This window comes from Triturus cristatus, chromosome 10 (genome assembly GCF_964204655.1).
Source record: "Triturus cristatus chromosome 10, aTriCri1.1, whole genome shotgun sequence".
Taxonomy (NCBI): Eukaryota; Metazoa; Chordata; class Amphibia; order Caudata; family Salamandridae; genus Triturus; species Triturus cristatus.
In genome coordinates this window covers 891,325,178-891,349,640 of record NC_140593.1, presented here as the reverse complement: position 1 = coordinate 891,349,640, position 24,463 = coordinate 891,325,178, and the positions used below count along the sequence as shown (strand labels likewise).

The 24,463-nt window shown below is 43.4% G+C and overlaps 1 protein-coding gene and 1 long non-coding RNA gene across 3 annotated transcripts in view; one reads left to right on the top strand and one right to left on the bottom strand.

The window, feature by feature from the left end:
- LOC146796188 (unconventional myosin-Ig-like) overlaps positions 1–24,463 on the bottom strand; it is a 1,225,789-nt gene that overhangs the window by 515,320 nt on the left and 686,006 nt on the right. For both annotated transcript variants that reach the window (XM_085628614.1, XM_085628615.1), the window contains exon 17: positions 19,386–19,609. In XM_085628614.1, the coding sequence (XP_085484740.1) occupies positions 19,386–19,609 (224 nt within the window). The remainder of the gene's footprint in view (positions 1–19,385; positions 19,610–24,463) is intronic.
- Positions 56–23,825, top strand: LOC146796189 (uncharacterized). Its single transcript, XR_014969572.1, has 3 exons — positions 56–189; positions 22,088–22,186; positions 23,642–23,825. It is a non-coding gene; the product is annotated as an uncharacterized LOC146796189 (long non-coding RNA).

The following is a 24,463-nucleotide window of genomic DNA, read 5'->3' as shown; positions in this document are numbered from 1 at the left end:
TAAAAATAATAAATAATAATAATGTAAAAGCCAACTGCTGATTTGTTGCTTGAACACAGGCTTTTACGTGCAAGATCCAGGCTCTGCGTGATAAGCTGTGGATCTTCCTGGTTCAGTCTTTTTATGCTGTTCGACACACGGAGGGCTGGAAACGGATGCGACCGGATGGTCAACAGAAAATACAGGCAGGTATGTGCTCTCGCTTCATCGCTGCGCATTCGTATTTATCCGGTAGCAAGTAATTGTTTATACGTTTTGGGATGAAGTAGATGGGTTTATTAACCATAGATATGGCGATTTTATGCTCGAACGTTTTAAAATGTCAAACATGGCAGGGAGGAAAGGGAGATAGTGACGCCTTTCTCCGAGGTCAAGCAGAAATGCCTCGGAGAAACGCAGCGTCATGTTCGGATTCGGGGGCGTGTTTTTCTTTCTCTCCTCTTGCCATTGGCTGGAATGTTTACATTCCAGAGGAGAGAAAGAAAGTAAAAAACACTCCCCCGAATCCGAAAAAGACGGGGCTTAAACGGACAGATGCCCCACTCCTCCAATGGCTGGCCTCCGTTTAGGAAGCCAGCCAATGGAGAAGAGGGGTGGGTTCAAGCCCCGTACCTAAAAACGTTAAATCTCGCGAGCGAGACTGCGCAAGCGCAGCCTTCGCTAGCCGAGACCTAAAAAGGTGCTTGTTTGCAGGTACACTTTGCTCTTGTTGAATTAGTTGGTGGCTGAAAGTAGTGCGTGTCTAACCGGATGGAATACCTGGTCGATCCCACTGAACTGATGCGCAGGGTGGCTTGGGGCATTACGGAGTGGGGGGAGGGGTAATATTCTCGCAGCATTGATGATATAATATGAGACTCACAATCAAGTTACTTATATGGGATACTTTTGAGGTGAACAGCATGAGTCCATTTGTAATGTTCTGCGTTACAAGGTAACAGCTGGTGGCAAAAAGCACTAAAAAGAAAAACATATTTTTGTTCTAATACGGTACACGTTGAGTTAGATATGTACTCTGGACCCAGGAGGCTCAATCAGCATTTTCACTTGGCAACATTGAGTGATCGTGGGCAAATCTCTTCATTCGTTGTGGTTCACGTCCTTCCTCTGCCCACCACGAGAGTCCTGTTCTGGTGTTTAAAAGGCTTGGGGGCAACCGTTTACCTATATATTGGCCGATGTCACTTTTATTTGTGTTTTGAGTGCCCATGGAGTCCTGCTAGAGTAGTGTGGGGCACCTGGCAGCATATGGCGGTTCTAAAGCAGAGTCGTACCTCGGCACTCTACGTCTCGATGACGAGCTAATTCGTGTCTAGGCACTAGAGCAGACCTTGCATGCCGTGCCCCGCTCCTTACTGCCTTCATTGCAGCTATAACATGCCTCGTTGTGTCGGCTTGAGCATCCTTGAGTTTAGAGTCACGCCCTTTCTTTATAGCGCTGCAAAGACACACGTTTAGATAACAGACACTATATAAAAACAGGAAGGCAGGGGGCCATCTCTTTTCACTCAGCAGCGTGTTTACATTTGCATTGCGCTTTCACTTTCACTTTAAGTGAAAGCGCCATGCAAAAATAAACACGGGGCTGAGTGAAAACAGATGGCCCCGCTAAAGATAAGAAATAGCTTTGCGACAGCCGCAGAGCAGACGACCCTGTCCGGATCGGTCGGACAAAAAGGCGAAAGGGCAGCGGCTACAAAACCCCATTTCCAATGGCAGGCCACCGTTTAGCATAAATGGTGACACCAGCCAATGGAAATGAGGGGTGGGGCTTCAAGTCCCCTTCTGAAATCTGCTCTCTTACAAAATCTCTCACCCACCGAGCAGCGCTTTGCGCTGCAACGCCAGGCGAGACCTAAAAATGAACGTGTCTTCATGTAATGCAACTGGTGCTATGTAAAGCGCTCTGATACCCGATTCAGGTCAAGTTTGCACTATATACATTTTTTTTTTTAAAAATGGTGAAACTGATGACTTAACAAACTCTCCACTAACCACATACAACAACCAAACCAACGTAAACTACCAGACAAGAGCTCTTGAGGCTCGATGGCTGGACTCCGTATATACACATAAAACGATTCCCAGATACAGAATGCACTGCAACACCCTAACAATGAAGATTCATGCCACACAAATGCAAGTTTCATGACACACCATGGGTTGCATTGCCGGCACTCAATGAATGCCCACCTACGGTTGTATTGGGGTGGCTTCTAATAAAGCAATCTTTGTGTCCTGAAGTGGGCTGAGTGCTTTCCTTCACTGCCAATGAAAATGTGACAAAGGTGGACGGACAGTGAACACACGCCAGGTTGCACCTTTGGGACATGGTGTCCAGGTTATGGCATTAGTTCACGTGCAAATTAAATGCGCAAATTGTTCCTTCCTGGGCCAACCTCATTACACGTACTCCATTGTCTAATTGCTACAGCTCAACCCCTTCACAGGTTCAAAACAAGCATTGTCAAATACAGCATGTCTGGGTTCAATGTGCTAATGCACGCAGCAGAAACAGTTTCCCTTTTTCTATAGCTAAGCTTCATTCATTTTTCCAATACCTTCAACAAACTTTATTATACACGTTCAAAGTTTTCCATGTTTAATCTTGTTTAGCTTTATTATGCTTAAAACAGAAATGATATCTTTCAGGGTTTTCTTTCCCACTTTATTATTAAAATGGAGAATAATGATGAGATAACACTCACTACAGATTGAAATGGATATAGACTGAGGCCAAGAGGCCTTTCGAGTTAACTTACATCATTGTGTTGATCACTCAGTGTCAACTTCAGTTAGAAAGGTGGTCAACAGCTCTATGCAAGCAATTGTGTTTTATTATATACTGTGGTATGCAACCTCGCCATGTAATAAACTCACACATTTCGTCATGAGTCCAGTCAGGCTTGTTTACAAAACCTTAACTCAACCCCGGGTAGCTGAGGCTTTGAGCAGTCAGTATGTCAAAATGCGAAGCTTTTACAAGTATCAAAACAGTTGAACAAGAAAGAAACACGACACAAAGAAAATCTGACACTAATATATAAAAATAACTCTTTTTTAAATTAATTTTTAGACACCAAAATGAACAACATCCTCTTCAGGGTTCAGGAGATATAAATTATAAAGCAAATAATAAATCACTACTTTTCATTCAAATTGCAAACAGGCATTGGCAACTACCGTGGTTAGCTGTTCCTTGGAAAAATTTTGAAAACTTTTGTACAGTTAATACAACTACTCCGGCCCACTCTGGGCAACCAACTCCGGCAGAAAGGGGGTCATAGTGGCCAATGTGGCTTAGCAGAATGGTTATCTTGCAGTCCCAAAGCAGTCTTCAGTACAGTCCAGTTCCAAGCTCTGTATGCGAACCACTGAAGACATAAATGGAGGGGTCCACGGGGCGCATTTGCACAGTGATGAAGGCAGGGGGCGGGGTCTGATGTGACAAGTGTGCAAACGCTATCCGTGGCGTGTTTTAAGTTGGGGGATTAAGTCCCCTTGAATCCTGAGAGTCCCTTGGGTCCAACTAGCCTACCAGGTACCTCCAGTAAGTGCTACAGAGCTGCGTTGCAGAGAGGTGTAAAAAGGGGCGTGGCCTTGGACCACCTCTCTGCAAAGCAGCTCTGTGCCGCTTACTGGAGGTACCTGGTGGGCTAGTTGGCCCCCAGGGACCCTCAGAGTTTAAGGGGACTTAATCCCCCAATTTACAACGTACTAGGGGGCACGTCTGCACAGTGGTGCATGGAGGGGGCGGGGCCTGATATAAGAAGTTAGCAATCCTGCTGTGTGGGACTTACTGGTGGTAATAAAAGGGATAGTTGGCTAACTACTCCTCCTGTTACCTCCAGTAAATCCCACACAGTGTGATTGCTAAGAGGTGTTTCGGAGTCCACGCTCACCTTTCTCCACCACTCTGGAAATGTAACTGGTATGTTATAGTTAGAAATTAGCATTTAAAAACATTTGAAATTCACTGAAAAAACCATAGGTTTCAGGGACATTATAGTTAGAAATTAGCATTTAAAAAAACATTGAAATTCACTGAAAAAACCATAGGTTTCACGGACGTTATAGTTAGTTGGACATTTCACTCATACAAAACCAGAGAAATTCCACTGTTATAGTTAGTTCAGCTAACTATAACTCGCGCCCCCGCAATGCACTCTTGATGACGTCACATATTACATCATTCATGACATGGTCAGTGACATCACTGATGACATCACTGATGACCTAGATCAAGCAAAGGCTCCACAGAACCGCCAACCCTTCAACTTCAAAGCTTCTTGAGCAACATATTCTAAGTCAAAAAGAAAACAAAAACAAAAGCTACACCAGTCATAAATGTAACCCCTTCGCTGCCAGTCCTTCTCCCCCTCCTGTGCCACGCCCTTTTTTGGCTATTTGGGGGAGTGCGCGCTGAGGCCCCTGTAACTTTTTGACCACATAAGTTATCCACGACAAATTTGCGTCCTTTTCTTCCAACATCATGGGGCTCCTGAAGGTACTCAGGGTTTGTGGATTCCCTTGGAGGGGTCACAAAAATGAGACAAAATACAGCAAAATTTAGTTTTTTGGGGGGAAAATGGGAAAAATGGGCTGCAAATGAAAGCTTCTGGGTTTTTCCCTGCAAGTGTTATCAAAAAAGGGTTTGTGGGGCTGAAATCACCATTTTCCCAGCTTTTAGGGGATACCAGACTTTTGTCAGAAACCCAACATTCTTTACACAGTTTTGGCATTTTTCTGGGACTTAGCCTATTTTTGCTCTTTTTTGTGCTTTCGACCTCCTTCCAGTTAATGGTAACATTTTAGAGAAGTAGACAAAATTCTGAATTCAGCAAGGGGTCATTTGTGTAGATCCATCAAGGTTTTTTTTATAGAAACTAACAGTTAAATATAGGATAAATTGAAAATTTGTTGAATAAAAAAGCCTTTTGTGTCAACGTTTTAACCTGTAACTTCTTCTAATTATGACAGCTCTTTGAAAGCAATATATTGTTACATCCGCTGGACATTACTGGTTGTGGGGATATATAGGAATTGTAGGTTCATAAAGAACCCGACGAACCCAGAGCCAAAAACTGAGCAGCAACTTGCAATGGTTTTTTATTATGTACAGGGTATATAGTAATTATTCTGTAAAAATGTGTACTTGGAAAAATCGGTATGAAAGACACCTATGTATTTCTGAAATGGGAACAAAATATAGAGTTTAGAAAACAGTAGATATTTGCACATTTCCGAAATTGGGAATACTCATACTAGCATGAGAATTATCAGTCATTTTTTAGAATGACTTCTTTTTTACACAATGTCTTTCATTTGGAAGGCAGAAATGCATCGAAAGTCAATAGGCAATAACAGTTCCTTTACAAATCTGAATTACCCTAAGTCTCTCGATAAAAACGGTACCTCACTTGTAGGGGTAGGCATAGTGCCCACGACAGGAAATGGCTCAAAACCCAACGTGAACACACCACATTTTCACAATGCAAAATTACCCTTTTTTAGCAAAGTGCCTAGCTGTAGTTTTTTAACCCTAGCTCTGCCGGCACCTAGGGAAACCTAACAAACCTATACATTTTTGAAAACTAGACACCCAGGGGAATCCAGGATGGGGTGACTTGACTGCCTCCCACCAGGTTCTGTTACCCAGAATCCCTTGCAAACCTCAAAATTTGCCCAAAAAAACACATTTTCCCCATATTTCTGTGGTGGAAAGTTCTGGAATCTACTTGGATCCCCAAATTTCCACCCACCCAGTGTTCCCCAAAGTCATCCAAGAAAAATGGTACCTCACTTGTGTGGGTCGGCCTAGTGCCCGCGACAGGAAACAGCGCAAAACGCAACGTGGACACACCTCAATTTCGCTGTGAAAAATGACCCTTTTTTGGCAAAGTGCCTAGCTGTAGTTTTTGAACCATAGCTCTGCCGCCACCTAGGGAAACCTAGCAAACCTATACATTTTTTAAAACTAGACACCCAGGGGAATCCAGGATGGGGTGAGTTGACTGCCTCCCACCAGTTTCTGTTACCCAGAATCCCTTGCAAACCTAAACTATTGCCAAAAAAAACAAATTTTCCCCACATTTCTCTGGTGGAAAGTTCTGGAATCTGCATGAATCCACAAATTTCCACCCACCCCGCGTTCCCAAAAGTCTTCCGAGAAAAATGGTACCTCACCTGTGTGGGTCGGCCTAGTGCCCGCGACAGGAAACTGCGCAAAACGTAACGTGGACACACCTCAATTTCACAGTGAAAAATGACCCTTTTTTGGCAAAGTGCCTAGCTGTAGTTTTTGAACCATAGCTCTGCCGGCACCTAGGGAAACCTCGCAAACCTATACATTTTTGAAAACTAGACACCCAGGGGAATCCAGGATGGGGTGACTTGACTGCCTCTCACCAGGTTCTGGTACCCAGAATCCCTTGCAAACCTAAAAAATTGCCAAAAAAAACACATTTTCCCCACATTTCTCTGGTGGAAAATTCTGGAATCTGCGTGAATCCACAAATTTCCACCCACCCCGTGTTCCCCAAAGTCTTCCGAGAAAAATGGTACCTCACTTGTGTGGGTCGACCTAGTGCACGCGACGGGTAACGGCGCAAAACGCATCGTGGACACACCTCAATTTCACAGTGAAAAATGAACTTTTTTTGGCAAAGTGCCTAGCTGTAGTTTTTTAACCCTAGCTCTGCTGGCACCTAGGGAAACCTACTAAACCCACACATTTCTGAAAACTAGACACCCTGGGGATTCCAGGGAGGTATGGCTTGCATGGATCCCCCAACGTTTCCTTAACCAGAATGCCCTGCAAACCTCAAATTTAGCTGAAAAAATCACCTTTTTCACACATTTTTGTGTGGGAAAGTTGTGGCATCACCGGGCTGACACAAATTTCCTACCACCCAGCGTTCCCCAGGGTCTCCCGATAAAAACGGTGCCTCACTCGTGTAGGAGGCCCAAGTACCCGCGACAGGCAAGGGCCCAAAACGTAGTGAGGCGACATGAAAATTGCCTATCTCAAAACGACCTGGTTTTGCAAGGGGGGGTCACTTGGGTTTTTGGCCCGGTGCTCAGCGGCTACCTAGGGAAACCTACCAAACCCACACATTTATGAAAACTAGACACCCGGGGGATTCCAGGGAGGTATGGCTTGCGTGGATCCCCCAACGTTTCTTTACCCAGAATGCCCTGCAAACCTCAAATTTAGCTGAAAAAAATCACCTTTTTCACACATTTTTGTGTGGGAAAGTTGTGGAACCACCGGGCTGACACAAATTTCCTACCACCCAGCGTTCCCCCGGGTCTCCCAATAAAAACGGTGCCTCACTCGTGTGGGAGGCCCAAGTACCCACGGGGCAGATCAGGGGCCGCTGCCGCCAACTACCCTCCCAGGGGGGCGGAAAGACTGGAGTTTCTCTGGGGGTGGGGTGGGGGTATTGTCATGCCCATTTTGGGGAGCCCCTACCCCTACACTAATAAAACAAAAAAATCCATGGTTTCTAGTGGGCTCTCTGCGCCCCCCAGGGGGGGCCAGATTGGGGACTACAGCTCCCATCTGCCTCTTGGGGGGCAGAAAGACTGTCATTTTTGTGGGGGGGGAGGGTGGGGGCATTGGCATGCCCGTTTCGGGCAGCCCACACCCTAAAAACAATTGCGCAAAAAAATCCCTGGTGGATAGTGGGCTTTCTGCCCCTCTGGGGGGGGCAGATTGGGGGCTACTGCCCCATCTGCCCCCCAGGGGGGGGGAGAAAGGCTGTAATGGTGGCGGGGGGTGGGGGTGGGGGCATTGGCGTGCCCGTTTCGGGCAGCCTCCACTGTAAAATAAAATCCATCACCCTAAAGAAAATTGCGCAAAAAAAATCCCTGGCGTCAAGTGGGCTTTCTGCCCTCCCCCGAAGGGGGAGGGGGGGCAGAAAGGCTGTAATGGTGGCGGGTGGGTGGGGGCATTAGCGTGCCCGTTACGGGCAACCCCCACCCTAAAAAAAATCTAAAAATCAATCCCTGGTGTTTAGTGGGCTTTCTGCCCCACCGAAGGGGCAGATTAGGGGCCAATGCCCCATCTGCCCCACGGGGGGGGGGGGGGCAGAAAGACTGTAATAATTTTGGGGGGGGCATGGGCCTGCCCGTTTTGGGCAGCCCCCACCTCTATTTTTTTTTTTTTTATTCCTTGGTGTCTAGTGGGCTTTTTGTCCCCCCCGGGGGAGCAGATTGGGGGCCGATGCCCCATCTGCCCCCAAGGGGGGGGCAGAAAGGCTGTAATGGTGGCGGGTGGATCGGGGCATTGGCGTGCCCGTTTCGGGCAGCCCCCACCCTAAAAAAAACCTAAAAACTAATCCCTGGTATTTAGTGGGCTTTCTGCCCCCCCAAAGGGGCAGATTGGAGGCCAATGCCCCATCTGCCCCCTGGGGGGGCAGAAAGACTGTAGTAATTGGGGGGTGGGGTGGGGGCATGGGCCTGCCCGTTTTGGGCAGCCCCCACCCCTATTTTTTTTTTTTTAAATTCCCTGGTGTCCAGTGGGCTTCTTGCCCCCCCCCCGGGTGGGCAGATTGGGGGCTAATGCCCCCATCTACCCCCCAGGGGGGGCAAAAAGACTAAATTGCGCCAAAATAACCAGGGGGGAGCAAAGGCCCTTGCCCAAGGGGCAGCTCCCCCCTCCCTGGTGTCTAGTGGGTGGATCCCTGCTTGGGGATCACCCTCCTGTGGTGATCCCCAAGCAGGGATCCACTGGGGAGGGGTACCATTGGAAAGGGGAGATTCTCCCCTTTCCAACGATACCTCTCCCGTCTTTCTACGTGCTCAGAGGGCTGAGATAGCCCCCTGAGCACGTAGAAAGTGAAACTGAAATTGGCTCATTTCAGTTTCACTTTCACTGTAATGACGTCGGCGCGACGTGCGCGCCTATCGTCATTACAGTGAAAGGGGGGGGGGGGTGCCTCGGGAGCTGGGGAAGCTCTTCCCCAGCTCCCGAGGCTATTTTTAATTAAAGGGCACTGGAGGGGTTAAGACAGTCAAATTCCCTTGGGTTTTAGCAACATTTCGAAATGGAGACCATTCTCCATTCAAATGATTGCCTTCAACCAAATGACTGTATGACTTGTTTGGAAAGGAAAAATGCTTAATTAACTGTTCCTATTTTTCCCCTAGAGAAATTAACTTCAGTTCTACTGTAAGATCATTTTTTACAATTCACAGCCCTTCTCTTTGGACTTACGCCATCTTTCATCTAAAGGTATCAGACTCATAATATATTAGGACAATATTATTATCATAGCACAGGACAAACTTTTTCTATTATACAAACTACAGGATTCTAGTTCTTTGCTAGCATATCTAGGTTTTGTGATCAATCAGGAGTAGTTTATACTCTTATTGACTCAATATCTAGAGTTCCTTTGATTCCAGATGAATTCCACATCTCCCTTAAAACCAAAATCACTCAAATATGTAGGGAACTCCCAAATAATGTCCTATCTCACATAATCTAAGACAGTTACAGAAAACTGCAGGTCTCCAGGCTTCTCATATCCAAGCAATATTCCTGGGTCCTCTTCGCTATCGAGAATTACATTACAAAGGCTGCAAATAAGACATTTAAAAAAGGTATTTCTTATGCAGATCCAGTTCCATTAAATTCAGAAACATGGTAGCTGAATAACATTGAGGGCTGGAATATAAGAACTATCTTCAAATCCATTCCAGATCTGCTATTAGACTAAGACACAAGTTTATTCAACTGGGGAGCTCGATGTGGCTAATTCTCAAATGGCAGTCCTTGGTCTCTGAAGGGTTCCTTCATGCACATCTATTGTTAAGAGCTTCTAGCCAGGTAATTTTCAATCCAGACCTTCAGAAAAGACAGAGCCAAATGTTCAAAATTTCTAAGGATGGACAGTCTGACTGCAGTACACTACATACACTACCTTGGAGGCACCAAATCAACAGTATTAAAGAAACTCATGAAACAATTGTTAGAGGAGTGTCTCCTGCATCAAGTCTCAGTAAAAGCAGAATACATTCCTGGTTTAACTAATGTGGCAACAGACTGGCTTTCTCGCCATCTTTCAGATTACAGCGTCTAGAAACTTCATCCTCCAGTTTTCAATGCCCCCCAGTCCTTCTGGGGTCCCTTCTCCATGTACCTTTTTACCACTCACCTCGATACCCAGTTTCTTCTCTTCTTTCGATGGAGAATAGATGCAAAATACCTAACATTGGATATTTTCCTCCATCTTTGGTCGTCTGGTTTTTCTTATGTGTTTTCTCATGATCTCCAGAATCCTATAGAAATTAATAAGAGAACAAGGAAGAGGATGTGTCACTTACCTGTAACTACAGTTCTCCAGTATTGGTATCTTTCATAGATTTACATGCTTGAACCATCCCCGTCGTCATAGTGGGAGTCGCAGGGTATCCTTATAAAAGCAGCAGATAATACTATCAGGCTATAATGCAAAGAACAGTCACTGCAATAGCCTATCTACTTTCTTCTGTAAAAAGAACCAAACTTAAGTAATAGCAAATAAGGCAACTGCACCCTGTAGAACGCTCCCAAGAGAGGCTAAGTTCCTCAGATTTTCAAGCACAAGTGTGAAACTATATATCTTGAGGAAATTAGGGAAGCCTCTCAGGGGTGGGTCACATGTGAATTAATGAAAGATACCAATACTAGAGAACTGTAGTTACAGGTAAGTAACTCATTTTCTTCTCAAATATTGGATCTTTCATAGATTCACATGCTTGAATCAGAGTAGCTAGCAGTTGCATAGATACATGTGCATAGAAACAACCAATATTTGTACCCTTAGAGAATGGTGGGTAACAATATACATGCATATACTTTAACATATATAATATACAATGTAGTTGTTCATCACTAGCATATCAACAATGTAACATGCGAAAGAAAAACAGCATACCATAACTTTACAATGGTAAAAATACATAAATGAAAAAGGAAGAAATACCTCTAAGAGTAGTAGAGGCTTACCTTATTGAAACTGATGACGTAAGACCGCCTGCCCTACAGCTGCCTCGCTGTAAGGTACCAGATCCAAACAATAATGCTGCGTGAAAATATGTGCACTCTTCCATGTAGCGGCACAGCAAATCTTGTCCAATGGAATGCCAGCAAAAAGAGCAGCAGAAGAGGATACAGCTTTTGTAGAATGTGCCTTGGCCTTATAGTGAGTGGTTTACCTGCCTTAGTATGACAGAGTTGTATAGTTGCAGCAATCCATCTTCCAATAGTCCTCTTTGTGACAGCAGTACCAAGTCTCTGAGGTCCATATGAGACCAGGAATTTATCCGTTTTGCGTAGCTGCTTAGTCCTTTGCAAATAAAACTTAAGGCGTTGTTTAACATCTAAGGAGTGAAGAGATTTCTCTGCTGGAGAGGAGGATACGGAAAAAATGTGCAGCGGACAACAGGTTCATTAAGGTGAAACTGAGTTGGAACCTTAAGAAGGAATTTAGGATTTGTTCTCAGTAAAATGTAGTCCTCTGTAAAACGGAGATAGGGTTCTGGTACAGTGAAAGTTTGGATTTCACTTACTCTCCTTGAGGAGGTAAGCACGAGAAGCAATGCCACTTTCCAATTGAGAAACTGGAGCTCAATTCTGTGAATTGGTTCAAACTGTGGTTTCATTAGTTGAGATAGGACCACATTGAGACGCCATTCTGATGGAGGAGACCGAATGGGTGGAAAAGACCAGAATAACCCTTTTATGAATTGTTTGATGATGCGAGAAGAACAAAGGGAAGAAGCATCGGAAGTGCGCCTGTACTGGGAGAGAGCTGCGAGGTGGACCCTAACTGATGCATACACCAGTCCTGACTTTGCCAAAGAGAGTAGATAAGGCAAGAGTTTTTCTGGAGGTGAGAGAAGAGGGTGGATATTGTTCATAAGGCACCAAGAGCAAAAACGTTTCCATTTTGATCTGTACGTTTTAGTGGTGGGTTCAGCTCAAACCCTGGATAACACATTCCTACAGTCCTGCGGAATGTCTAAATCTTTGAATTCATTGAATTCAGGTGCCAGGCATGCAACTGAAGAGAAGCTGGGTGCGGGTGCAGGACTGGTCCTATGCTCATGGTCAGTAAAGTCGTTATTACTGGCAGGCGATAAGGCTTGGACTCTGACAGTAGGAGTAGCTCCTCGAACCAATGCTGGCAAAGCAATGAGGATCTGCCGGCACGGTACCCTTTTTATTTTCATTAGAACTCTGGAGATGAGAGGCTATGAGGGAAAAGCGAAAGCAATGATTCCTGACCATCTTATCGAAAATGCATTGCCCCATGACCCCCTCTCTGCTTTCCTGCTGGCGAATAACCGGCATTTCTGGTTCTCTTGAGATGAAAAGAGGTCTAAGTTGGGTGTTCCCCATTTCCGGAAGATGGAGTCGAGAATTAACTGATCGAGTTCCCACTTGTGACATGTTTGACCTATTGTGCTTAAGGTGTCTGCTAGGTTGTTTCTGACTCCTGGAAGATGTTCCGCCTTGATTATTATGTGATGCAGTAATGCCCACTCCCAGATCTTTTGAGCTTCCAAAGATAGAATCCCTGCTTGTAGAGCTAGTGCATGCAGCCGGTATTGTCCGTACGAATGAGGACGGAGGATACGTGTATTCTTGGAAGAAATGACTAAAGAGCCAGGAAAATTGCCCTCAATTCCAGGAAGTTGATGTGCATCTTGGAGAGAGACTTTATTTCCCACTTACTTACAGTGAAACGGCGAAACCTTCAATGTTTGGAATGGATAGGAATATGGAAATACCCAGCCTGTAAATCGAGGCTGGCCAGACAGTCCGAATGGTTCAGAAGTTGTAATATCTCCTGGAGAGTTACCATGTGGAAGGATTTTTTTCTGCAGGTATTTGTTGAGCTTTCTGAGGTCCAGAATGGGACGCCATTCCCCCCATTACTTTACAAGAAAAAAGCGGGAGCAGACGCCCATTCCCCTTTGAGAGGGTGGTATAGATTCTAATGCTACTTTTTGTAGCATGACAAATGCTTCTTTCTTTAGTAACTGAAGATGAGATGGTAGAGATTATTGTGGTGGGTGAGGAAGTGGTACTGCAACACACTCCAGGGTATGACCATATCTTATTATATCCAGAAACCCATCTGTCTGTGGTAATTTTTTGAAATAGTGTGAAATGCGAGGTCTTCTGGTTGAAGTGACAGCGGGGAGAGCAGCAGGCACCAAGACCTCATCACTGTTTCGTAACAGTATCCCTGGACTGCACCAGTTGTTTTTGTCTGGGTTGTTTGGAGTATGCAGCCTGTGGTGGTGCACAATATGGCTGCTGTTGTGGATAGGAAGGGGAAAGGAATTATAGTCCTGAGGTTGGTATTTTTGGTAACCTCCGCAAAATGAATGTTTCTCTACCACGTACTCCACAAAAGGGGGTCTTCCTGTATTGGAGCATGCATGCCCAAAGTCTTAGCCATCTCGGTGTCTGCCTTAATGGTATGTAAGGCGTCATCAATATGTTTACCAAAAATGCGCATCGCCATCAAAAGGCATAGCTAGTATTTTGCTTTACACTTCAGGGCGAAGTATTGTTGCTCTCAACCACCCTTCTCGCCTAAGGACAGCCTCTCCAGCGAGCTGACGAAAGGCTAGAGAAGCCACATTCATGGAAGCATCAATGATCTCTGATGCAGACCCTTTTTCCTTCAAGACAAATTTTTCTTGCCTGAAGCTTTTTCTCCTCTGGAAGGAGGTCCACGTATGGAGCGATATCAGACCACATTTGGCGGTCATATCTTCCCAATATCACTAGTGCGTTAGCTGTGTACTCAGTAGTACCTGAGGTGGTGCTATACCTTTTGCCAATATTATCAACGCGTCTTCCTTCTTTGTCAGGTGGAGCAGTGATAGGCACTGAAGGATTAATTGACCTCCGTTATGCAGCTTGTATGATCACTGAGTATGGTTTCGGTTTTCCTACCAGACAAGCTGGTGCATCATCAGGAGACATATATATTTTATCTTTTCTGGGCAGAACCGCAATAACTGCAGCAGGTGTTTTCATAACGTTACACCGTCCCCCCAAATATGGTCTACAATAGGTATGGCTCTCACAGTATTCAGCGATAAATTTTTAAAGTAATAAAGAAAGCAGTCAGACTGCTTGACAGTCATTGCTAATTGAAAGTGAGAAGCTACCCTTTCCATCAATGCGTGGAAGCTGACAATGTCCTCCGGTGGATAATCTGCTGTCTGTGTAGACGGGGAAGCAGGTGTTGAAATTACGTAATCATCCCATTCATTGCCTGTTGGTCCTATACCTTGAAGTTCGCCTTCCGCTCTCTCCCCATCATCAGAGGTATCATGCAGTTGTGAAGGTAAAACACTATCTGTCACAGGCGACGTTCTAGGGGAAGGCTCAGACATGCATGGCGGAGAAGGAAAACGAGAATGATAATCCTGCAACATGTCTTGCAATTCTTGTACTAATACCACAGGGGGATGGGCCATGGGTTCATGAACAGCCTCCATGTATTGCATCTTTGCATGTGGAGTATGAAAGTCCCGCCGATAATAACCCTCTTAGTCATCTTCATCATCATCCTGATACTTGATGTGAAGATGAGAGGGACTGTGAGCAGGTCCAAACATGTCATCTTCATCAGATTCCTCCCAAAAAGTTGAAGGTGGAAAAGGCGAAACCTATGAGGAATTTTGGAGAAACACCTTGTTGATGGTGTCATCAATGAGAATGTCGTTGATGGGTATAATGGTGTTAGTTGTAATGTCGACGGTTGCTTGAGGCCAGGAGTAGGATACGCGTTGTCAGCTTCATCGACAGCAGTGGTGTCTGTGCCGGCGATGAGGATATAATAGGAACTGACGATTAAATTATCGTCTCTGTCAGGATGTGTCAGACTGTGAAATGCAGTTGACCTTCTGGAGCCAACCAGCGGGTACGATGGTCCAATGAATAGCCCCCCACTCCCTTTTGTGTAAACTCCCACATAGTAAAACAACACTGCCCTGAGGGAAAACATTCAGGGAAAAGGGGGAATGGATAAAATAAAAAAGATGCTGCAGGGACCGGTGTCTTTTTCGAACCTATCTCTGGTCAAGCATGTAGGTATCTCTTCAGAAGTAACACCACCCAAAAGGAAGGTACTGTCGGCAAGAAAGGAGAAAGAAATGTGATGTACACCTCCTTTGAAGACTAACACAACCAACAACTGAAATGTGTGTATTCCTCATGCATACTTACTATCAAACAAGCAGCAACACAAATTCATCCTGAATTAAGCAGTACTACTACTTCTCCTGGAGAAACATTTGTGGAAAATGAGGATTAATGTTCATCCTGGTAAATCGCCAAATAACTTTTTTTCCAGGAGTAACGATAGCAAAGAAAACGAAAAGTCTTGATCCCTACACCCAACCAGTGGAGTCCTGAAATAGACCACTACTTAATAAAGTCTCATGCAACAGAATAAAATCAGAATAAAGAACTGTACTCATCCACCAGAATCCTCTCTGTGAATAAGTTAGTATTTGGGAGAAAATCCAAAGTGGCCACGCTTTCGTGCTGGCAAATAAAAATCCTGGACTCGTTCACTGTTCGAAATCACAGCGTAGCATATAATAATACTGAGGATGCGGACCTTTGTTTCGGGCAACAACAATCCCAAACTTGTATGCTGTAAGATTTCACAGAGTAGAGAATAACCCATGAGGGCGGAGAGATCCTTCGCGTCCCCCCGTCTTCGGCCAATAAACAATACCTCAACCTTTTAGCGCTGCCGGGAAATAACGCAAGGACGAGTCCTGGAACAGAAGACTTGAAACAACAGTTTTCCGCATGGCATCTCCAAGAAGCCTATGCCGCGTCTGGTTTTCCCTTCCACCATGTATCCCAAAGACTTCTGGGACTTCTAGTCATGTAATATGCACCCGATAATCGGGTTTTCAGGCACCAGTCTCTCCCCAGTCACACCATGATAAAGAAAAGGTAGAAAATCCCTATGTGTATGTTTTAATGGTCCATCCATCCCTAGCCTCCGTTGGATGCTCATAACAGTCCCCGACGATGCCATTGTAGTCGACTAAGAGGTGGTCGTCAACGGAACAAACGTCGTCGACGAGGATTTAGATTTCGACGAGGAAGTAATCGGCGGTGATGATACCTTAGCCGTTGCTGAAAGCATTGGCACTGGAGCCGCCGTCGACAACGAGATCTTTGACAACGATGTAGGAGAAACATGCCCCGTCTGCAATTTTTGCATCGACAGAGACCCAGAGGATGGTGACGTCGACGATACAGGTTTTTTTTAGATACTGTAATTTTTATAGATGGCTCTGAAGAGGTTTTCTCATGCTTAGAGGTTAGATGGCTTTTCTCCTCAGTAGGAAATGAATGCTTTCCTTTTTGTGAGGGACCCACTGCTTCATGACGGGATGTTTTGGAAGCCTTCTTACAAGATGCCTCAGGAGATTCTTGAGACCTCTCTCTCCTTTTGTATCTTTCCAGAGAGGAATGTGAGGCAGAGCTTCCCTCATCATCAGAGATGACAGCAGACTTATTTTTCAGTCTCTGCAGCCAAATCACCAACCTACGCTCTCTGTCTTTAATCATTTTGATTGAGAAAGTTCTACAAATGTTGCAGTCCTTTACTTTATGCTGAGGGTAGAGACAGTAAATACAGTTTTTATGGGGGTCTTCAGCATGCAGCCTCTTCTTACCCCATGTTCCACAAGATCTGAAGAGACAATTCTTTGAAGAATCCAACATTTTCTAGAAGATATCAGGTCATTTTGTAGAAAAAAATGAGCAGAGCTCAGGGAGACTCCCTGCCACACGATGAGCGGTAGAAAATCTGAGGAACTGGGCCTCTCTTGGGAGTGTTCTACAGGGTGCTGTTGCCTTTTTAGCTATTACTTAAGTATGGTTATTATTTTATTTAAAAAAGTTTATAGACTATTGCAATGACAGTTCATTGCATTATAGCCTATGATAGTATTATCTACTGCTTTTATAAGGATACAGTGGGACTTCCACTACGATGACAGGGATGATTCAAGCATGTGAATCTATGAAAGATCCAATACTGGAGAACTCTGGTTCTTCTGACCCCTTTTGGAATTCCCAGATAACTTTCTATTCTCCTATTAATGACCACAGATTACCCAATCCAGCTTCCATCATACAATTACATGTTGTCCAATTAGTGGGGACATCCCCATTATCTTGTGTGGTCAAGATATCTACAATTTATGTTGTAGAAAATGTCAGGACAACCTTTTCAGTCCCAGGCCTTTCTTCACAAGCTATCTCATTAATCAACAAAGCCTGGACTCCTGGTACTAGAAACATTTACAAATCTGCCTGCAGCACTTGGTTCACGTGGTGTTTGAAGCTTTATGCTGATCTTATGTTGGCTGATGTCTCACAGATGGCACATTTACTAACTTTTCAAGATTCTGAAGATAAGTATTACAGAACAGTTAATCCATGCAGGCCTGCTATATCACTCCAACACAATCTTATTAGTGGAAAACTGGTAGGAGAGCATCCACTCATCAGGAATTTTAGTAAAGGATAAGTATACCTCTCACTCTTTTTTTGGGAGGTATACTTAACCTTGACTTTGGGATGCTGATGTAGTTTTTCAGTTGTTTGAATCTTGGAATGATAATCCTGTTCCTTCTTTAAAACTTTTGTCAGAAACATTAATGCCACTTTTTTGCCTAATATCTTTCAAAAGGGTATCTGATGTTAGGGCTTTGGATGTGACAGCTAAATAATTTACTCCATCTGGGGAATTATTCTTTATTACTAGAACAGCATAAAGTCTTTATTTTAGCGTAGCATATCCTAGTTTTCGAGAAAGACTAAAATTTGGCGCTGTAAGATGTCCGGAAGAATACAAACTCAGGGCCATGCCCTTAACATCTGATCATTCCAAGTTATTGATTTCTTTAAAAAAACTTACCTACCAGTTTCTCCTTCAACTCTTTCTAGGCAGGCCAATTGGGTTATGAATTTAGTGGGTATTGGTGCTCACTCCTCTAGAGGTACTATGCCCTCAAAAGCATTCATCTCCGGGGCGTGACTGGAGGGTATATAAAAGCTGAAGATTAGTAATCAGTAGCAACTTTTAAGAACTTCTATAAAAAACCTATTTTGTGTGGCTCTTTATCTGTTATTAATAAGTTTTGAACATGCATAATACCAACCTCTGCTCTTGTCATAAAATATGTATTTTCCAAAGTATTAATGAAGGACAATCTTCATTTTATTATTTAATGACACGGAAGTGAGTATTATCCAACCACAAACAAATAATATCTGTTATCGATTATTTTACTACCCTGAGATATGTACATTTTCAATCAAACTTCATTTCTTTTGCACAGAATATCAAGTGATAATTTTTTCTTTATTTATAGTTACCATTGCCACAATCCCACAGACTTAATGTTGATAATATGGAAGATAACACATGGTTGCCAGCTATTGGTTTATTTGGAGTGTTTGCTGCGTTTTGATTTCTTCAGTGTCTCAAGGACTTTTGCATGTTCTCGGATCCACAAAGGAGGACTTGTGATGGCGATTCCGGTGTTATATACCGTGCCATGTTTGCATGCTACACCTGAGATGGCCTCTCTCTCTAGGCTGCCTCTCTGAGTATTGGGAATAGTATGCTTTACTTTTTCTCTGTTATATCAATGTCATTTTAACTTTGGCTGCTCTCAAAAAGTAAAAGAAAGAGAATGCATAATAATCGTTTTACTGTGTTTGGAAAAAAAAATTGGACTCTCCACTATTATAATGTGGAAACCCAACATTTTACCTTCGAATGTGTGCGATTTTGATCTTTGAAAAGGCTTTAAAACCACATTGTTTGAAAGCCTAACACATCATGTTTGAATAAGTCCTGTTTGGTTATGGGTCTTACCTTTTGTGGTACCAACAAGACATTTGTTGGTGTTCCTCTTAAAAAGCACATGTATATTATGACATAAAATTCCGTAACCTAACATAATACAACATAATTGTGCCTGCCTGCCTTTCTTAGCAAACATTTGGCAAATGTTGTAAACATGTTTAACTTTTTTGTCTATCATCATAACTAGATAATTTCCACAATGTTGGCAAATGTAAGGAAATTCAATTTGATGATCCTTTTGATGGATTTCCACTACACTAAGTACATGTAAAAAGATTTAGGAGCATGGTAGAGAGTTACGCACAGCTGCGAGCCTGGATTCAGAGACAGAACTCTGGAACTGGGACATCAGGTAAAAAAGAACAAAAATTAGAACTTTGCTGGTGGTCTGGTGCTCGCTCTCAGAAACGTCAAAGAATCAACCAAACAATTTGCGCTCTCTCTTTCGGCTGCACATACCTCCTATGTAGAAGCTGGCTGTTCTCCTGGAATGTTGATAGAACAGCTGGGGGACATGGCCACTCCACATTTTTCCCATAGTCCGTCATGCTCCGCACGTGCTGAAAGCGGCGCAGTACTTCCAGGAGGTATACCTTCACCTTGTAGCGCTTGTAATGTCTCATGATGGTGTAGGTAGCCCATAGATAGCGGCAGCGCTTCCGTGCAAGGGCACCACGCCACACCTAAAGAGAGATATCAGATTGAAAAGTGGTGGTATCGATGAGTGGGAATAAGCCACAGTTTTAGGCTACAGGGTTGAATAAATAAATAATATTCCCATCTGTTATAACTTTACAAACATCACCCCACTTGCTCCTACATGCCTTCTCTAGTACTTCCCCAGATGTAAATACGAGTAAACTAATTACAAAAGTAATTTCTACCAAATTCTGCTGCTGCATATCATTTTGGGATACTGCACGGCATGTGTCTAGTCGGCAAACTAGCTAAATTCAATTTTTCAATAAAAAATAATACCACTCTACTATTGTATATTAGACGAGCTAGGCCATACTTGCACCCCGTTATCCAGACGTGCCAATTGAGTGGTCAGCGGCCTGAGCACTCAAATTCATAAAAACAGAGGAGAAACTTCAGGCGAACTGTCCCACAATTTTGACCACCTGATTCACATCCTGATTCACATACTAGACAAACGGTTACTGTTGTTTGACCTACCATTGAGAAAAACTGTCTTACATCAATTGGAAGTTTCTACCAATTCAAATACGTCCGGCTGCTTGGCTGTATCAACCTACTATTGCAGGAATACTTCTGGCAGGATCTTCCTGCAAGTACACTATCATCACTGTTTTTGATTTACATCTGCTCCCTGTTGAATACTTTCTATCTGTTAACGATCCCTTCGCTGGGCTGGATCTGTGCTTCGCCCAATCCCCCCCTCCCCCAACCATTGGACATTAACTGCCAGCACCATTACACTACAGAGGGGTCTTGTAAAAGTATTTTTTTAAGATGAAACACATGACGGCTGTGTTGAAGATCTTACAACTGAGATTCAGGAAGCGCTGCTCAAGAAAACCATGTATTCATGACTGTCAAGAAAGTAACACGGTGTACAACTACGTATTTATATTGAAATAAAGACATCTTGTGTATTTTCTGACTTATGGATATACCACTAACCACTTCATAACACATGGCATGTTTCCACCCTTGTTTACATACACTGTGTCTTTGCTGACCTTCACTATCACAAATAGTGGCTTTTTCCTCCTCAAGTCTGGATTTTGCCTACTCTCTTTACCAGAGAGGGGAGGGTGGAGGAGGAGAGAGCGGTTGAGCCCCAGTCCAGCGTCATGCTTTCAAGCCCAACACTATCAGCCCAGAAAGCCCTAGTTGGCTATATCTAATGCCTTACTGGACTGGCATCCAGCATTTGCCAGGGAGGAACTAGAGATCAGATTAGAATCAATGCCTTGGCAGATAAGACTGATCATGGCTGTATCAGAATTGTCTAGAGAATTCTTTCTTTTTCTCCCTAGAAGAAGCCACTCTCAGACAACAGGGTGGATCTCCTAGTTAAGTGTTTACTGCTGAAATATGTGGTGGCCTGCAGGCTACGATTTAGAATCACATCAAGACCAAGTCACTCTTCCATCCGTCCAAAATCACTAAACTGAATATCATTAAATTGGGCAATAGAGAAACGATATTTACATTTCTTAGAAATGGCAGACGTGTGATAAGAAGTGCTGTAAAAAAATATGTGGTTATTCTTCTTACTTGATCCCAGAAACCCTCAAGCACGACAATCTATAAAGACCATGACATCATGCATAGCCCCATTTTGCCATTCATATCCTCCTAGAGTCATTTCTAAAGATGTGAGCATTGGTAAGTATCTTCGAAGGACGAAAAGGGCTGAGGTACGATCAGTTTCATTCACCAGAAGCCAGACTTAGTCCTCCCCAGCCCTAATAACCTGCAGTGGCATCAGCTAGTTTATCCTTAGGCTGGTTAACGTAGACAGAGAAGGACACCTGGAGGCAACGGAGTCTGCAGCGGGTCTTTGATAACGTTCATTGCAAGAAGTGAGACATATAATTTTGCAAAGTATTTATATACAATTCTGAGCAGCAAGACTGACTAACTACGGCAAAGAACGACCTGGAAAAGAGCTCTTTGGACATACACAGGCTGGATGGCTCAGTGAGATCAAAGATCTCTGCTGAAGTGCGGAGATTTACAGATCACAAGTTTGAATCCTGGCAACGCAGACTCAGTCTTACAGCCTTCTGAGGTTGTAAAAAGTACCTCTAAAATGATCAATAGTAATATTTGTTATCCACAACAGTCATAGACGGCAGAACTATGGTGTGAACTGCTGAATCAAAAAATCTGGGTATCATTATTATGTACAAAATATTTTAATAGAGCAAACCCCTGCAAAAGGCAGCAGAGCACTATTGAGGGTCAAAGACAAGCACAAAGTCAACGAGTGATAGGAGAGGTAGTAGGGTTATAGACGGTTAATGCATTGTGATGCATTGTTCTTTTAAGAGGTAAGTCTTCAACTCTTTCCTAAATTGAAGCAGAACTGCAGCGGTTCTTCTGGATACAAGCATATTGTTTCAGATCCTGTAAGAACAGATGGAACAGACCTGCTGCTTTTTTTTTTTCTTTTTTTTTCTTCGTAGTCTGCAGTCTGATGGAATCCTGGCTACCAGTGTTTCAAGAACCACCAGGGATGATGAGCTTCTCTGCAAGATAAGCGGGCTGCTGGTCACAATGGCTTTGTAAGTGATGAAGCTGCTTTTGAAGATGGTGCGGGCTGGCAAAGGGGCACAGATTGTAAAAGTAGAAGAACCAGTGAAGGGCACTTCCAGTGAGGTGCGTATGAGGATGGAGTGGTTGGCTGTGTTGAAGGCAGCTGAGAGGTCCAGCAAAATCCGGATGGAAGCGTCATTATCTGTGGGCAAGAGGGCATCATCTAAAGATGTGTAAGGAAGCAGTGTCTGTGCTGAAGCATGATATGAAGCCAGCCAATCATGGAGTTGAACAACAGACAACAATCTTGCCAATGATTGGTCGGTGAGTGATGGGTGATGTACTTGTCGAGGTTGTTAGGATCTAGTGAAGGTTTCTTCAAGAGTGGGATAATCTGGCCTTTCTTTAGAGCTTCTGGGAAGATGCCTTGAGTGAGTAGGCATTTCCAAGGCTGAGTAGGGGTGAGTGAGCCTCCCCATAGAGAACCTTGATGACAGACAAGAGTAAGACATCATCTTCGTAAGAAGTGATTTGAAGGAGTTGAGTATGTTGGTGAGATCTGTAAGAGATAGGGCTTTGAAGGCTGAACACTATGGGATTTTATGAGAAGTGGTGGGCGTAAGAAAAGAAAGAAGCAGGCTTGGTTTTGTCCATGTGCTGCCAGATCTTCTGAATTCTTTTAACGTACAAGGGCTTGATGGCATTGCACTTTTTTGCGGAGTGAGGAACAGGTGGGTCTGGCAGTGGTTGATAGAATGCTTGATTGTCTTCAACACTGTTCCAGTTTTGGTGGTGGCTTCATTTATGCTGTTGGTATGGTTCATTGCTTTGGCTGATGGGATGAGTTGTTTGAGTGTTGCACAGAGGGACTTCAGTAATATGAGGTGACTGGAAGTTCTGTTTTTCTTCCATTTTCTTTCTTGTCTGCGGATGGATAGTTTTTTGTCAGCAAGGCCTGTAAAGTATTATGGTGCTAAAGGCTTTTTCTTGCTCCTGTGTGTTTTAATTGATGAGTGGATGTTCATATAGTTTTTTTAAAAAAGGGGGTAAAGTTATTTAGAAGGGTGTTGGTGTTGAATATGGAGTTGGTAGTTTGAGAAATTAGTAACATAATCTCACTTTCTTTCATTTCCTGCTCCTCTGTCAGATAAATAGAGTTTTTCAATTTTGTTTTACATCATAAATGTTTATTAAGATAGTTTTCATGAATATGGTATTATTTCCGCTTGCCGAATTCTAGTTTAATGGGCTATAGTAGGAATGTTTTCAAGTTCTAACTGCACTTTACAATTCATAGATGTTTTCAGATGGCATACAGTAATATTCTTCCTTCATTTCACCCATCTTTCATTGATATTATTTGGGGTTTACTTTTCCATTACAAAATTAATGAAGATCAAAGTGGATAACATGAGAGTGACCACTTGGATATGACATCTGCTGTTTTGTTCAAGACTGTTATGTTATTTTTCTTTCCATGTGAGCGAGTCTCCGTGAGGTAGAACAGATTTCACACCCAAGGGCATCACACTGGGACTCATGCAAAAGCAGAGGAAGAGCGTCATGTCTTTCTAATTCATTCACCTATTGCAGTGAAGAGGCCTCAATTTGAGATGCACACTGATGCTGTATTCCTGATGTATGTATATAAACAGAATTAACATTCTAGCTACATGACTCCTTCAATTATCTGCTACTCTTATGATTGTCCCAGATTTTTTAATACTATTATGACATGTCCATGTCACGAGTCCTACTTGCCACTTTTTAGTAGATATTTATGCACCCAAAATCGATGCTTCTCTCAGAGATCTGTTATGTTGTAGTCAGCTAGAAGGGTTCATATGGGATTTTTAAAAATGATAAATTATTGTGAGCAAGTTAAGAAATGTTGTCTATTGCTAACTCTAGTCTGTGATCCGAGGTTCAGGAGGAGTCTGATGTACGCTCTTGTTCGATAGGCTAGAACACCTTTAAGACCAGTTGACATCTTGTAGAGAGCTGAAGAACCAGAGAGCTAAAAGAATAGAGCATAGTGTAGTACAAAGTAACCATCAACCCTAGAGAAATATCAAATGGAGCGTAAGAAATGATGACATTGTGATTTCTTATATTCACTTCTACTGATGACCAGCAATGTTATGAGGCAATTGATGATGGTCAGTTAGATACCACAGAGGAAACTGATACAGATAACAAATCTAGTCAGGATAATGTTTGACTATTAATAAAAAAAAAAAAAGAATTACACACCGGATTTTTACGAGAGTGATCATTTGTGGTGTAAAAATGTGTTACTAATAAAA